General features: G+C 34.6%; 3 protein-coding genes across 3 annotated transcripts in view; 2 read left to right on the forward strand and 1 right to left on the reverse strand.

Annotated features, from left to right (window-relative positions):
- The window catches only part of ppk7 (pickpocket 7), a 126,529-nt gene extending 120,728 nt beyond the window's left edge, over window positions 1–5,801 (reverse strand). The window contains exon 1 of the mRNA XM_067764177.1: window positions 5,587–5,801. The gene's annotated coding sequence lies outside the window, so the exon portion shown is untranslated. The remainder of the gene's footprint in view (window positions 1–5,586) is intronic.
- The window catches only part of LOC137239172 (pickpocket protein 19-like), a 229,355-nt gene that overhangs the window by 198,591 nt on the left and 13,251 nt on the right, over window positions 1–17,513 (forward strand). The window lies entirely within an intron of this gene.
- Window positions 6,183–9,592, forward strand: LOC137239045 (enoyl-CoA delta isomerase 1, mitochondrial-like). Its single transcript, XM_067763969.1, has 2 exons — window positions 6,183–6,202; window positions 8,647–9,592. The coding sequence occupies exons 1-2, from the start codon at window positions 6,183–6,185 to the stop codon at window positions 9,533–9,535; spliced, it is 909 nt and encodes a 302-aa protein (XP_067620070.1). The 3' UTR covers window positions 9,536–9,592.

Here is a 17,513-nt window from a genome sequence, read left to right on the forward strand (position 1 = left end):
ACCGTTTGTTTGTCTATATATTTTATTGTTGAATTTAAAATAGTTTTGACGTAAAGTGGTTCTTAGCGTATTTGTGATTTGCATACTTTTCACTTTGTTTTTTGTGTTATGAACTATGGTTGAGCTAACTATGTCCAAAGTCTCCGATAGTGGTATAGATGGGTATAAATCTTTTATGTCAAAAGATACCAATTTGCTGTTTCTTGTTAGCTCTACGGTCTCGAGTCTCTCTATTAGTTCTGTTGTGTTAGCTATAGCTTATTCGTTCCTTAGCTCCAGAGTATCTATCAATATCGTTTTTAAATATTTGGACAGTTTGTAACATTGTGCCGATTTGAAATTAATGATGGGCCTCATTGGCGTGTCCGGCTTGTGGATTTTTGGTAGCGCAACCAGTGGAGGAGCCGAAGGGTTCATTTGGACCAATCTATGTGCCATGTTAGAATCTACTATATTTGTTGCATTTTTTATAGCAACTTTGATTTGTTTTTGGTATTCATCTGTGGAATCCTCTCTCATTCTACGACATTTCATTTCCTCTATGAGATCCTCGGTTTTGGATATATATTGCTCTTTTTCGATTAGCACAGTGGTGTTTCCTTTGTCCGCTTTCGTTGTGACAATATTGTTTTTCCTTAGTTTATGCCGTAGATTCTTTATTGTTTTCTCCTCTGTATTCGGTTTTTGTCCTTCTTGTGCTTTCACCTCATTTTTTATGATTTCCCTGCACATGTGTCTTGCGTGCTCCTGTTCTTCCTGTGGTATCAATGATATTGCGATCTCCGCATCTACAATCGCTTGCTCCGTTTTTCTTACTGTATTCTGGTCCATGATATTGTGCTTCAGGCCCTTTTCGAGAAGTTGTGCCTCTTCCTTGGTAATGGCCACTGTTGTGGGGTTAACGAACTTGTCATGAAACTGGTGAGTGTTTTGGTTTTGGTTACCCTCTCGTCGTCCTGCCAGCTTGTCCAATTTTCGGTTCAGCGACCTGTATTTTTGTTGTAGTTCCTGATCGACCTCTGTCTTAATGCGGTCGAAACATTCCATTAATGCAGTCGTAGGTAGTTGTTCTGCCAATCTTAAATGGATAGATAATAACTCAGCATTTATCTCATCCTTCTTCGAGTATAAGCTTTCCAACTCATATTTTAAAAAATCCTTTTCCGCTTTTCTGTCTTCCTGCTAGATTTGGTATTTGCCTTTATTGTTATTTTTGCGAATTTCGGAGTAAAATTCAATTCCAGGCATTGTTTGTTGAACCAAATGCTCGCCTTTGCTTTATATATTTTCAGTAGGCGTCGCTTGTAAATTGTTAGTAGTCCGTTCGCGTTCAAGTTAAAAGCCTGACAAGCAATAACTGACTTATCTTGTTTGGTTGATTTTCCGACAGGATGGATAAATGATGTATATTGGAGCGATTTTCCGTCATCCCTTGTCAAATTTGGTTTTGAGACAAACCGGTTTCGGCGTTGTGCCATCATCAGTGTCGATTTTCGTTCTGATCTGTTGTTGTCATTTGTCCTGTATTTATAGTTCGTAGGTATATGAGCAGGTATTGTCAAATTAATGCTTGTGTATATTTAGTTATGTGTATGTGCTGTGTGTTCGTTCAGAACCGAGGGTGGTTTACTAATCGATTTGTGTGGCTGACTGGGGTAGGTAGAAATCTGTGATTTTAGTCGTTTGACCTTCTTTGTCGGTTTTTTGTTTTGGTGTGTTAATTGTTTTGTGTTTATTTGTTGTTGTGTGTTTGTCTGTTGTACCTGTGTTATTAAGTCGTTTCCTGTAAACAAGTTTTAAAGGCTCGAATATTGTGTCAGAAATTGTGTTTATCTGTTCGTTTATTATTCTACCGTCGAATGTTTTCTGTTTGTAGATTTCCATGTTTTCGAGTACGTTGAGACGTCGGCCCTTTTCTTGTATGTGAAGAACCCTAACTGTTTTATTGATGTTTGCTGGGGAACATTCATTCTCGACCATGTGATTCGCGAAGTTAGACTCGGGTATAATGTTTGGATTCCGTATTTTTTTTGTTGTAATTTCTAATATGTTCTCTGAACCTCATTCTTATTTGCCGTCCTGTTTGTCCTATGTAACCATGCTGGCATCCGCAGGTAAGCTTGTATACGCCGTGGCTGCTAAACAGATCCTCTGAGTTAATGTTAGTTCTTAGTTTTCGCCCTAGATTGTTCGATGTTTTGAATGCTGTGTTAATGTTGTATTTTTAAAGAAGTTTGCCAACTTATATGTTGCTTTTCCAGTATATGTCATAGTCGTCCAGCTATTATTTTCCTTTTCATTATTTCTTTTTGGTTCTCCATTTGTCCTTCTGAGCTTATCTACTAGTGCTTTTTTATATCCGTTGTTTGCAGCGATATTATATATGACCTCAAGTTCTTTCTTATATGCCTCTTGTGTAAGAGGTGTTCTTTCAAGTCTATGTACCAAGTGCCTTAATGCTGCATACGGCATAAACTAAGGAAAAACAATATTGTCACAACGAAAGCGGACAAAGGAAACACCACTGTGCTAATCGAAAAGGAGCAATATATATCCAAAACCGAGGATCTCATAGAGGAAATGAAATGTCGTAGAATGAGAGAGGATCCCACAGATGAATACCAAAAACAAATCAAAGTTTCTATAAAAAATGCAACAAATATAGTAGATTCTAACATGGCACATAGATTGGTCCAAATGAACCCTTCGGCTCCTCCACTGGTTGCGCTACCAAAAATCCACAAGCCGGACACGCCAATGAGGCCCATCATTAATATCAAATCGGCACAATGTTACAAACTGTCCAAATATTTAAAAACGATATTGATAGATACTCTGGAGCTAAGGAACGAATATGCTATAGCTAACACAACAGAACTAATAGAGAGACTCGAGACCGTAGAGCTAACAAGAAACAGCAAATTGGTATCTTTTGACATAAAAGATTTATACCCATCTATACCACTATCGGAGACTTTGGACATAGTTAGCTCAATAATAGTTCATAACACAAAAAACAAAGTGAAAAGTATGCAAATCACAAATACGCTAAGAACCACTTTACGTCAAAACTATTTTAAATTCAACAATAAAATATATAGACAAACAAACGGTCTTGGAATGGGAAGCCCCACGTCAGCAATTCTTATGGAAGTGTTCATGCAAAATCTGGAAGAAAAGTACATACAGGAGCTGAAGTCCAAATTAGGCGTGTCATTTTATGCTAGATACGTGGATGCGTTTTAACTACTAATAACGAAGAGCTCGTACTGGAGTACCTCAACAAACAGCACGGTAATATAAAATTTACAATGGAAACCGAAAAAGACGGAGGAATCAACTATCTACACCTCACGATAAATATTGATAAAGAAGCCAAAAGATTTAACTATGACATATATAGAAAGTCAACGGCCACCGACACAATAATACACAATACCTCAAATCACCCTCAACATCATAAAAATGCAGCATTAAGGCACTTGGTACATAGACTTGAAAGAACACCTCTTACACAAGAGGCATATAAGAAAGAACTTGAGGTCATATATAATATCGCTGCAAACAACGGATATAAAAAAGCACTAGTAGATAAGCTCAGAAGGACAAATGGAGAACCAAAAAGAAATAATGAAAAGGAAAATAATAGCTGGACGACTATGACATATACTGGAAAAGCAACATATAAGTTGGCAAACTTCTTTAAAAAATACAACATTAACACAGCATTCAAAACATCGAACAATCTAGGGCGAAAACTAAGAACTAACATTAACTCAGAGGATCCGTTTAGCAGCCACGGCGTATACAAGCTTACCTGCGGATGCCAGCATGGTTACATAGGACAAACAGGACGGCAAATAAGAATGAGGTTCAGAGAACATATTAGAGATTACAACAAAAAAATACGGAATCCAAACATTATACCCGAGTCTAACTTCGCGAATCACATGGTCGAGAATGAATGTTCCCCAGCAAACATCAATAAAACAGTTAGGGTTCTTCACATACAAGAAAAGGGCCGACGTCTCAACGTACTCGAAAACATGGAAATCTACAAACAGAAAACATTCGACGGTAGAATAATAAACGAACAGATAAACACAATTTCTGACACAATATTCGAGCCTTTAAAGCTTGTTTACAGGAAACGACTTAATAACACAGGTACAACATACAAACACACAACAACAAATAAACACAAAACAACTAACACACCAAAACAAAAAACCGACAAAGAAGGTCAAACGACTAAAATCACAGATTTCTACCTACCCCAGTCAGCCACACAAATCGATTAGTAAACCACCCTCGGTTCTGAAAGAACCGAACATACACATAACTAAATATACACAAGCATCAATTTGGCAATACCTGCTCATATACCTACGAACTATAAATACAGGACAAATGACAACAACAGATCAGAACGAAAATCGACACTGATGATGGCACAACGCCGAAACCGGTTTGTCTCAAAACCAAATTTGACAAGGGATGACGGAAAATCGTTCCAATATACATCATTTATCCACCCTGTCGGAAAATCAACCAAACAAGATAAGTCATTAAACTAGGTCTTATTTGGTACTTTAGGTCTATGTAACAAAAAATAGAAACAAAGAAAATGAAACAAAAAATTGTATTTCTTGTTATCGACTTCTCTGCAGGGCAGGTATCGAAACAAGTGGCTAGCTAAGCTGCTTGTAATAAAACCTAACATTACAGTACCAAACAAACCTTCAAACGAACAGTGACCCGGTCTATGAAAAGGTGGCTTATGATTCAAAAAAATATTACCAGATGTGTCTCGCAATTTCTTTTTTGAGTCATATGCCACCTTTTCATAGACCGGGTCACATATATATATATTAGGGCGGGTCGATTTAAAAATCGCTCATTGCTCTGTGAAAATCGCATTCTAGGGATCAAAATAAGAAACTTTGCCGAAGGAACCATACCTCTAAAACGAATTTTGATGCCGCCACCGAACATTTGGAATAAGCGGAATTTCACTAAATTCGTTACAATATTATATGTACTCATATTAAAGTACTTGGATGGAACAGGCATATCGGTGGCGTTTCTTATGTCAAAATCAATTATGAATATACACAAGGAGGTAGTGCAGTTGTTGTAGAAGATCTTATGTGCATACTTGTATGTTTTCCTTCAGTGTGCGAGGGGCTTTAACGTAAACCTTCTACCGTCTAAATACTTTTCCCCCCGATACTAACGTCAAGTATTCCGTCGGGATGTGGAATGAGCACTAGGCTCTACGTCTCTCGAGGGCACGTTAAAATTCTTGCAAAGCCACTCGGCATTCGATAAGCTGGAACTAAACCGTATTGTTTCCGTAAACTAAAACTTAAAACTTGTTGACTGCACTGACTCAATATCTTAAACTTTCATTGCAGATAATTGAAATAATTAATTTACCATCTCTAGAAAATCGTAGAGTATTACTGGGCGTTTTATTCATTCATAAGCTCATTATCAGCGTTATTGACTTCCCTGACCTAATCAATCAACTAAATTTTGCTGTTCCTGCTAGGGTCTCAAGTCATTTTGTGTTTTTTAATTTACCTCTATGTCGGCAAAATTTCTCCAGAAATAGTCCCCTGCGTCACTGTTGCTCACGTTTCAATGATCTTTATAACTGCATTAGCCTTGAATGTTCGTTTGCCACTTTACATACTGCCATAATCTTAGGTTTAGCCTGATATTTAAATTTTATTTTTTTTCACATCAAAAAGAAACTCCGTAAAAAATTTATTATAAAGCAAAGTTACTACGGAACAAAAAATTTTATAATCACGTGTTTAAAGACGCAAAAACAAATGATAATATATTTTTAATTTTGTTATTATTTTGTACAGCGCGCTCTATTCCCACGTCACTTTCGAAATATGTTGCATCATCAACATTCATTCAGCGGCATTATCGTATTAAAAAGTACAAATCAGCATTTTTGCTTGAGTTTTTACTTTTTTTTTTTTGTTCTTTTTGTAAATTGTTTGCAAATTTTGTTTACGACACAAAAATATATATACGCTGTCGCATATTTTTATATATAAAAGTACATATGTTTGACCGAATTGCCGGTAATTAACAAGTTAAAAAGAAAGAAAAATTTAAACAAATTTGCGAATGTTACGAAAAAAATAAATCAATGGAACAAAATGAGACTCGTTTTTGAAACGTAATACTTTTCTAGTTGTGATATTATGCGTTATTACAGATTGAATCTAAATCTTTTCTGCTTGGGGTAAATGATTCGACAACGACGTTCACATAACCATATCTGCAAAAATGCATTTGCTATAGAAGGTTCTTTTCCGAATCGTTAGACCCAAAGTTTCAAATACTAGTACTCTTTGATAGTCGCTATAGATTCACCAGTTCAGAGCTATAGAAAATGTATTGCAGCGAGGAACAGTATCCACCGCCGTTAAACTCGATATTGAAAACATGTATAATAATATGAAGCCGAAACTGCACTGATTCCGAGTGTACTAGACGTGCACGAGTTCAGAACTAGATATTTTCATTACAGTGCATTATTGAAAATTAAACGAGCTAACGTCAGCCGAAAATTATGCTTCAAAAATGCTACCACAGTTAAGATAAAATCCCAGCAGTATAAAGACTGTGTGATATGAGTGGTAAGAAAAATATGAGCATTGATTTGAAAGTGATGATTCGAAGAATTTTTTCTAAGCGTATGAATGAAACTGTATCGTTTAAAAATAGTATATACATATATCCAATTTTTAGTGATTTGAATCCAAAACAAGTTTTGAAGCCCCATGCAAAATATTTTAGTATCACTCGGCGGACTTTTGGTGGCGCTGCGTAGATTGGTTGATTGCATCAAACTGCAATCATGTTCAGGGCCTAAAAGACGAGTGGGGATTTTGCTTTTTAGTAATAAATTGCATTTTTCGAGGTTGCTGATAATTCTACCATTTTGTAAGATCCTTAAAAACCAGCAGATAAATATTGATATGCACTAAATAAAATCAAAACCGCAGTATAAATAGGCTTTTTGACCATTATTTGCTTAGTGCAAAGTTAAATTAAACTCCACTATTTCGGCTCAACGTTTCGCTAAGCACCTTAGCTTCTTCAGGAGCGAAACTGAATTTATTTAGTAATTTTTATCACAAACCAGTAATTTTATAACAATAACAATGTACATAAAAGAAAGTTATTAAAAGAAATTTTGGTTAGAATTAAGCAAACAGATTGTTTAGTAAAAAACTTACATATATAAATGTATGTATCCGTAGATTACATTTGGCGTCACAAATTGCACAATTTTAGTATAAACTAACTAAGTTATTCATGAAAATTAAAAGTATAAAAATGGTACTAGTAATATGTAGTACACTTGTCATTAAACTGGATTTTGATCATCAACCATAATTGGTATGTTTTGTTTTTTATTAAAAATTGTATTATTGTATTTAATAAAAAATCAAAACCTTTTTTAAACAAAACGATGTCCAGGATTTATTGAATGTAAAATCAAGCAATTGAAGTTGAAAGCTAAATAGAAGTATATGAAACGACTTTTGTTATTTTTAGTCGTTAGTACAGTACCATTTTCATTACTAAAGAAACCATTTATATGATTTTCTAAAGGCTGTGTCGCAGAACTGCTTCAGAACTTTCTGGGTTGGCGAAAAATCAACAATAACATTTGTTACAGAGTACTGAAACCACAGAATGACTATAATATACTCTATTATATACTGGCTTGCTTACCATACGAATTTGAACACATGATGTCCCATCTTGGCTTCTAGATCTTTATTATTCCTTCTAATTTCCATTTGAGCTCTACGGCGGTCTGTGTGCTAAAGAACACATAGTATTTGCCTTTTTTGGAAAAAGTCAAGATATAACTTTTAAAAGTTCCTTCTATTTTAAAGTCATAAATAATAGCTAAAATTTTAGAATATGTATAAAAGTCAAAAAATAAGTATTCAATTTTTATTTTTATTTTAGAACTCATAACCCTAACGATCCCTGGACAAAACCAAATGAACCGACTTCAAAACACAAAATAATATCAGAAGGAATTAAAAAGGCTTTTTGAATCCATAATAATGATATCCCCATAATTGTTTTGTCTACAAGATCACGCAATTAGCTTGTAAAGTATGCCGAATGTGCTTGCTTGACTTGGCGTACAAGGTGTTTCCATTTTGCGTAGAAAATTATACTGATACAAAATAGATAACAATTTGTTGCAAAATACAGTATCACTTATATGTTTAAGGTTTACTTAAGTTATCTAATCTTCCAATCTAAAGTTCGTTCTCGCTTGGTATAGTGTTTGTCATACATTTGGCAGCGTAAAAATTTTACTGCTGGGATAAAATGAGCGAAAAAAGTACAAACAAACGACTTCGTATGAATGGCTGCAGTTGTGGTGACTTTTTCTAGTTTAGTATTGTATTCTTGCTCGTGAGAGAATAATATTTAACTCAAGATAAGTACACTACCGAAAAGCACAGAAAAATGAGCGAAAACATTTGATATTTCTTATTCTGCTAACTTAATATATTAAAGTGAGTGTTTGCTATAAGAAAAACAAGTTTGCATATCACTTTCACGTATTAACTTTTTCCTATCTAGTCCCGGAATTTTGTATTTATCAAATAGCAGCTACTTTTGCAAAAAAATAAAACCAAACACTCTTATTCGCACATTGACCAATTCTATCAACAAAGTTGCCGACCAGCAATTCACCACAGTGAGTGTAGATGACAAGACGGGCATTGCCACTCTTACGTTCAATCGACCGCCAGCCAATGCACTCAATGCACTATTCATGAACGAAATACAGCGTGCCATTCATAATTTAGAACAATCGAAATGTCGTGGCCTCATACTAACTTCCGCATCAAATCGTATATTTAGCGCAAGACTAGATTTGAAAGAATGTTACAAACCAGACACAAGAAGTTTGGAGGATTTTTGGTGCACTTTACAAAATTTATGGCGCACTCTCTTTTCTACCCCGCTCTTTACTGTAGCGCTGCTAAATGGACACGCAATGGCGGGGGGTTGCATATTAGCTGTTGGCAGTGAATATCGCATTATGCTGCCTAACTTCAAAATCGGTCTAAATGGTACTATGGCTGGACTAGTTGTACCTACGGGGTTGATAGATACTTATGCAAATGTAATGCCATGCAGGCGTGTTGCTGAACTTGATCTTACATCAAGTCGCATCTATAATAGTGATGAGGCGCTCAAAGCAGGTCTTATAGATGAATTGGCTAATAGCAAAGAGGAGGCTTTAGAAAAGTGTGTGGCATTTATTAATGGATTTGGACAACGTACGCTGACTGCGCGCGCCATGACTAAACTTAAGTTTAGAGAGCAAATTTTGAAAAATTTTGAAATAAATCGTCAACTCGATTTGGAATTGTTTATGACTACCATACAAAAATCTGCTATGCAAACTTATTTAGGTGAATACTTGCAGGGTTTGAAGGACAAGAAGAAGGTGAAAGCGTAGACTATGCGGTTGAAATGTCTTAAAACCAATTGAAAATAAAAATGAAATACTTATTAATAAAAACTGTAATAACAGAATATAAATACAGATAAATTGAATTTCTCCTCCTTTTTTAGTAACAAGCTCAATATTTCTTTACTAATCCACTTTTTTGACACTCTTGAACAATTACAATAAGTTCATACACAAAACTTCAAACTCACAGCAAAAAAACAACAAGCCACTTAATAACTTTACAATATCACAATGCCACAATTTGACTAAAAAAGTTTTTGTAAAGATTTGCATAAAATCATGAGTAGAAATCGCAAAGTGGCATTGCTCATATTGGTCGTAAACCTTTAGAATTGATTGTTACAATAGCAAACATACTTGCAACCGAGATTAAGTACATATTATCGCTGCAGTAACTAAAGTCGGCATCAAATTTCCATATTTGCGAATATTTGACTTTTGAGTGGCAAAGTTTGAAGAAATGCCTTGAGAGGTGTTGCTCATAAAGTTGGGGAGAAATTGCGTTTTGGCGGGTTATAAGTACGCTTTAAGTACATAAATTTACGGTAATAATAATAAGTTACAATTTTTGAGTGGGATTGCTAGGGTGAGACATGATTTCCTCACATCTGCTAGCTACAATAAATGTTAGACCAAATTGAAGGACACAATATATAAAAAAATATGTATTGCTTCACTCTTTGTTACTATTCACCTTTAAATGTGTAATGTGCTGTGAATATATTACAATGAAAGTAAGATGTCAAATGGGTGAAACGCAAATGATAATTCTATATAATTTGCGAGTGATTACTATAAAAATTTACTTTACTACTTTTATACATATGAGCCATGGATATATGTGTGATGATGAAAGAAAGACATGATGTCGCGTAGACAAAACAAAGAAGATTCAACATCGTAGGCAGGATGTGACTTTGGTAATAAGGCGTGATGTCCTATAGAAAAAATACAAATTACGCGATGTCATAAATAGCATGAGATGTAAGATGCTACTTTGGTAATCAAGGCAAGGTATTAAGTAGACGAAACGCAACTGAGGTAATATCATAACGGGATATGGTTATATGATATGAAGTTCGATATGCGGATATTATATCGCGTAGATAAAATAAAAATAGACCTTCATAGTAAGACGTGATGTCCTATTAACAAAATAGAAATTAAGGAATTCATAAATAGGATATGGTTATATGAAGTAACTTTGCTAATTAAGGCAAATATCAAGTAAGCGACACGCAATTGTGGTTATATCATAGGCACTATAAAGGTTTATTATTACGGTTGATATAAAGCTGTGATAATATATGTATACAACACACAGGCTGTGAAATCATAGGATAGAAATGGTTATATGAAGTAAGTTCGATACAAAGGTGTGATTTTGGCAAACAGAATTAATGTTTTTTGGACAAAACATAAATTATTTGAGACATAAAATATAACTTTGATAAAGGCTTAATGACATGTACTAGAAAAGTAATGGATAGATGGTATATATCTTAGTAACTACATCCAAAGAATTGACGAAATTTATTGATATGATGTGACTTTGACAATGCAGGTGTTATGTGCTACCTACATGTACCTCATAACGCAAACGATGTGATGTCATAAGCAATATATAGGTTTATGATATGTCATGTAGGTATATGAAAATCGAGTGATGCAACTTTGTTACTTGTGATGTCATATGCTATATATGTATATACAAATTTCCAACGACATGTCTTTACATATCTCGGTGTGATGATATTACATATCTAGAACTAAATAAGCACAATGTTCAGAAAAAATGAAAGAAATCAGAGAAGCATATTTAGGCAGGCTGACATCGTCTAGATCATAAGAAAAAAATAACTTTAAATTTTTGAAGACCCTTGATCTATATGTGCCACGCATGCTCCATGTATACCCCGTAACACAGTTCGCTATTAATATCGCAACTTTTGGAACTGAGAAAAGACGGTTAAGTTAACTTAAGAACCAGTTTTGATTCCACTATTGTATTTATACCTATTTGGGATTCCAGTGACCATCTGTGAAATCAGACCAACGCAAAAGCTTAAAGGTAGTACGGGGAGTAACACTTTTTTACAATAATTTATTGATATCCGTCTGTTCAGTAAATATCCTTGCTATACTGAGGCACGTACACTACTTTGTGATTAGATTTTTGAAGTACTTATGATTATGAGATATGATTATTCATCATGTGCTGTCATCCACTATATGTTATGATATGGGATATCAAAAGTAATGCATGATAATTTAAAAACAGAAAAACAGAAAAATGGAAAACTACAATTGGAACTAAAATAATCAGTGTTAAAAAACCTTGTAAAGCATTTAAGACTTTTACAATTCAATCTAGTTTCCCTAGTCAACTTTAACCATTAAACCACCTTAAAAGACATACATTTTTAGCGACCGCACCGCGCTCGTTGTACGGAAATGTCAGCTGCCTCCATAATGTACGTGTTAAAGTATTCTATTCAATTAACAGACAACTCACTCACATTCAAACAAATATCATGAAATATCTAACTACATTCCACTGAATCATTAACACTAACACAGTATCCTTGACACAACTATCTATAGTCGTAATTAATGTATGGCAACAACAACTGTCACCAATAGCTCTACACTCATTTCGTTAAGTCTTTTTGCATTTTTTTAAGTTCTACTGAGCTAACTAAGAGCGTTTCTTTAGTGGCGTCAGCAAACTCTTTACCCGTTGGCCACTAATAAACAAGTAGCTGTACTATGTACTTATTTCCACGCCAGTGCACATACATACATACACAATTAGTATATCATTGCAAATTTCCTACGTGTTAAACTCATTTACTATTCTGTTGAGTATTTATTAGCTGGCGGGCATGCTGTGACCTTCGTTTAGTAGCAAAATAAGAAGAATTATTATGTTAGCAAAGGTGATGTGGCTGTGCATGAGTGTGTGGGTGGAAAAATGAGGACGTTCAATGTTAGACTTAGATGTGTGTGTGTATTTGCCGAAATCTCTAATTTTCATTTGTATTTAATTTGTCTTGTGCATACAAAATTTATGTGATTTCATAGTCAGTGAAATTGACCTTTAACTTTTTACTCGGAAAGAAACTTATGCAATATTTGTGTGATAAAGCTAGAAGGATGCTGCTGTTTAAGTTTTTTGTGTGTTGCTAATGTGCTAAGTTGATGATTCAATACTATTAGTTGCATTATATTATATATAAAAGAAAAAGCTGCAGTTAATTAAGGAGATTTGTTATACATGGAATTTGTTTAAATATTTTGAACTATCGTCAATATCAGCGATTTTCGAATCTAAATTTCCCAGTACTTATAATATAAACAAAAAATTTCTTCACTATTTTTTAATGAAGATAGCTCAGAAAAATATACTAGATAAGCCAATCTACAAGACAAATATCAAGCCGCTTTGTTGAAATAAAAATAAGGGCTTGAGTACCAAGTACTCGTGAGGTTCGAAGTGTAAGCTGGAGCTTGCCCAGAAGTCAAAGTTGAACCACATCTGTAATATCAACAGAAATAAATAATTTCTGTCACTTTCAGAGGAGCTACGCCAGTTTATCGATAACAATTGACTTTGCCAAGTTATCGCTTTATTGTCAGCTTATTATTGATAGTCGACTATTTTCCTCGAGTCTTCAGTTTGTCATCGGCTTGTTATCGGCGAGCCGTCGGCGTCTTATTAGTACGTTATCATACTAATTTTGCCGTGTTGCAGATGTGTAATTGGTATCTGTTTTATAACAAGCCGATGAGTCGTCGCTAATAAATTTGAATGGGATTCGATAGCTTTTTGGTATCAAACCGGTAACATTCTAATAACAGTTCGTAAAAATATCAACAACATTTAGATAACACGAGGATAAAAATAAATAAAACTCCCGCAAAAAATTGATACCTTAACGCTGAAAATCTATCATTTTTTGATAACTTTTCAATTAATAATCGCTCATCGGATAATTTTTCGGTACCATTTCGACAAGTTTTCGAAATCTAATCGATGACTAATCGGTTACTCATTAATAACTTGTATTAGCCTTAGTGAGTGTATAACAGTTCGATAACAACAACAATCATTGATAACACGCCGTTGAAAACTTCGATAGCAAATTGATAGCACCCAGTCTGGTTTCCGTTTCGCATTTTGTTTCATATCATTCCTTTCATCTCCTTCTCTTCACTTCCCTTTCCTAGAAATATTCTTCTTAAACATATTATTTGGAATATTTACTATATGCTGTCCGTATGAGGTTTAACAACTTAGACTATTAGGCAATACATGATATTCAAATCTCGTTCACTTACGCACTGATTCATTTAAGATTTTTATCACAAAGTTGTGGGGTTTCAATACATAGATGCCTACTTGTAGATAAAGACACAATTTGTTTAAAGGCTCTATTGTTAAAGGTTAAGACGCTAAGTGGATTAGTCGGTTTTTCGATACTTACTTCTTACTTACTTAATTGACGCTTAACCGTCTAAACGGTTATGACCGTCCAACAAGGCGCGCCAGTCGCTCCTTCGCTCCGCCAACCGGCGCTAATTGGTCACACCAAGGGAGTTTAAATCATTTCCCACCTGGTCCTTCCAACAGAGTGGGGGCTGCCCTCTACCTCTGCTTCCTCTGCTTCCATAGACGTGTTTTTCGATAGCTACTGTTAATTTATATATATACCGTTAACCAAGCCGAATAATAAAGTTTTTGATTTTGCAGTGTATGGGCAACCACTTGTAGAATAATCCTCAATTTGATATAAGGTTCCATCATTAACCCTTCAATGCAAAAATTTCAATTTATAGGTACACAATGCTGGGTCTGCAACTAAATTACTTGATATCTCCTAAACCAAGTAAGATTTTCGAAACTCTTCATTTGCGTTACATAGCCACCTATCCGTATATTATTCCACAGTCCAATTCATGGCTCTATCTCTAACGGTTCAATGTCCACGTGCGCTTTATCGAAAGATCGATCAGAGCTGAATGCCAACTGATTTTTGTGAATATCTCTTGAAGAAAGCAAAATGCAACCGTTTTTTTTAGCATTCATATACATAGCTTCCCAATGTATATTGATCCACAATTTCAATAAATGTTCTATCGTTAACGGTTAAGGCACTACGTGGATTAATCGGTTTTTCAATATCAGCTGTCAATTGGTGTATATATCTTGAACCAAGCCAAATGACACAGTTTTTGTTTTTGTAATGTAAAACCCACTATTTGTAGATTGGTTCACAATTTGCTATAAAGCTCCAGCATATACCCTTCAAGGTTAAATTGGGATTTATCGGCACACAAATGACACAGCACTTAAATTTCCCCCATAACTTTTGAACCAAGCCATATAACAAAATTTTTCTTTCTGAAATATTTAGGCATCCACATTTAGATTAATCCACAACTTGCTACAAAGTGCCATCATTAACCCTTCAAGGCAATAATTGAAACATATTGTCACAGAAATGCCCCAGCACATAAATAACGTCATATCTCTTGAACCAAGCTAGATTTTTTAAACTATTCTATTGTATTATGTAACCACCGTCATGAGGATTACTCTACAGTCAGATTCAGTGTTGTATTGTCAAAGGTTCGATTTATAAGTGCGATTTATCGCTTGATCGATCAGTGCTTACTGCCAACTGATTTTTGTGTATATCTTTTGAACAAAGCAAAATTTAATTTTTTTTCTTTTGCATCCATAACAGCGCCTAATTTAGATTGATCCACAATTTGATTCAAGTTTCTATCACTAACGGTTAAGGCGCTAAATGCATTAATCGGTTTTTCGATTAATTGTGTATATTTCTTTAACCAATGCAAATGGTAAAGTTTTTGGTTTGCCAATATATAGATACTCACCTGTAGATTAACGCACAATCTGACACACATTCCTATTATTACCCGTTCAGTGTGTACCGATAACTCCCGATTACTCCTCAAAGGGCTAATATTGGAACTTCATTTCGAATTGTGGACTAAGCCACAAGAGGATACCTACACATTGCAAAAACAAAAACTTTACCATTTGTTTTGGTTCAAGAAATGGACACAATTTATCGAAAAATCGATTAATGCATTTATCGCCTTAACCGTTAATGATGGAACCTTAAATCAAATTGTGAATTAATCTATACGTAGGTACGTATGTAATGCAAAGAAAATTGTTTTGAAATTTTGCTTGGTTCTAGAGATATACATACACAACAATCGGTTTTTGTCGACAGTTGTTGTCGCGCATGGGAAATCTTACATAGCGCTTGAACCGTTAAAGATAGGACGTTGAATCAAATGGTTTCTTAAGCTACAGTTAATTAGCTATATAATCCAAGAAAAAAAATCGAAGATCTTGCTTGGCTCAAGAGATATTCGGGATTTTATGTGCTGGGTCATTTATGTAACAATAAATTTCAATTATTGCCTTGAAGGGTTAATGATGGAACTTTATAACAAAGTGTGGAGTAATCTACAAGAGGAGGTCTACGTGTTGCAAAAACAAAAATATTTCCAGTTTGCTTGGTTCAAGAGATAAAGGGTAATTTAATCGGTTTTTCGATAACTGGCGTGATTTTGCGTATATCTCTTGAAGCAAGCCAAATGACAAAGTTTTTATTTTTGCAATATTTAGACATCCACATTTAGATTAATCCACAACTTGCTATAAAGTTCCATCATTAACCATTCAAGGCAATAACTGAAATTTATTGTTACATAAATGACCCAGCACATAAAATTCTGAATATCTCTTGAGCCAAGCAAGATCTTCTATCCTTTTTTCTTGGATTATATAGCTAATTAACTGTGGCTTAAGAAACCATTTGATTCAACGTCCTATCTTTAACGGTACAAGCGCTACGTAAGATTTCCCATGCGCGACAACAACTGTCGACAAAAACCGATTGTTGTGTATATCTCTAGAACCAAGCAAAATTTCAAAACAATTTTCTTTGCATTACATACGTACCTACGTATAGATTAATTCACAATTTGATTTAAGGTTCCATCATTAACGGTTAAGGCGATAAATGCATTAATCGATTTTTCGATAAATTGTGTCCATTTCTTGAACCAAAGCAAATGGTAAAGTTTTTGTTTTTGCAATCTGTAGGTATCCTCTTGTGGCTTAGTCCACAATTCGAAATGAAGTTCCAATATTAGCCCTTTGAGGAAAAATCGGGAGTTATCGGTACACACTGAACGGGTAATAATAGAAGTGTATGTCAGATTTTGGGTTAATCTAAAGGTGTGTATCTATATATTGCAAAAACAAAAACTTTACCATTTGCATTGGTTAAAGAAATATACACAATTAATCGAAAAATCGATTAATGCATTTAGCGCCTTAACCGTTAGTGATAGAAACTTGAGTCAAATTGTGGATCAATCTAAATTAGGTGCTGTTATGGATGCAAAAGAAAAAAATTTAAATTTTGCTTTGTTCAAAAGATATACACAAAAATCAGTTGGCAGTAAGCACTGATCTATCAAGCGATAAATCGCTCGTAGAAATCGAACCGCTGAGTCTAACTGTAGAGTAATCCCAATGAAAGTGGTTACATAATACAATAGAATAGTTTAAAATATCTAGCTTGATTCTAGAGATATGACGTTATTTATGTGCTGGGGCATTTATGAACAATATGTTTAAGTTTTTGCCTTGAAGGGTTAATAGTGGAACTCTATAGCAAGTTGTGTATTAATCTAAATGTGGATGTCTGAATATTGCAGAAAAAAAACTTGTTTTATATGGCTTGCTTCAAGAGTTATGGGGAAATTTATGTGCAGGGTCATTTGTGTGCCGATAACTCCCAATTTAGCCTTGAAGGGTATATAACGAAGCTTTATGGTAAATTGTGGACTAATCTACAAATAGAGGGCTATACACTGCAAAAACAAAAACTATTTTATTTGGCTTGGTTCA

The sequence above is a fragment of the Eurosta solidaginis genome, chromosome 2, assembly GCF_040869045.1.
Source record: "Eurosta solidaginis isolate ZX-2024a chromosome 2, ASM4086904v1, whole genome shotgun sequence".
NCBI classification, from domain to species: Eukaryota; Metazoa; Arthropoda; class Insecta; order Diptera; family Tephritidae; genus Eurosta; species Eurosta solidaginis.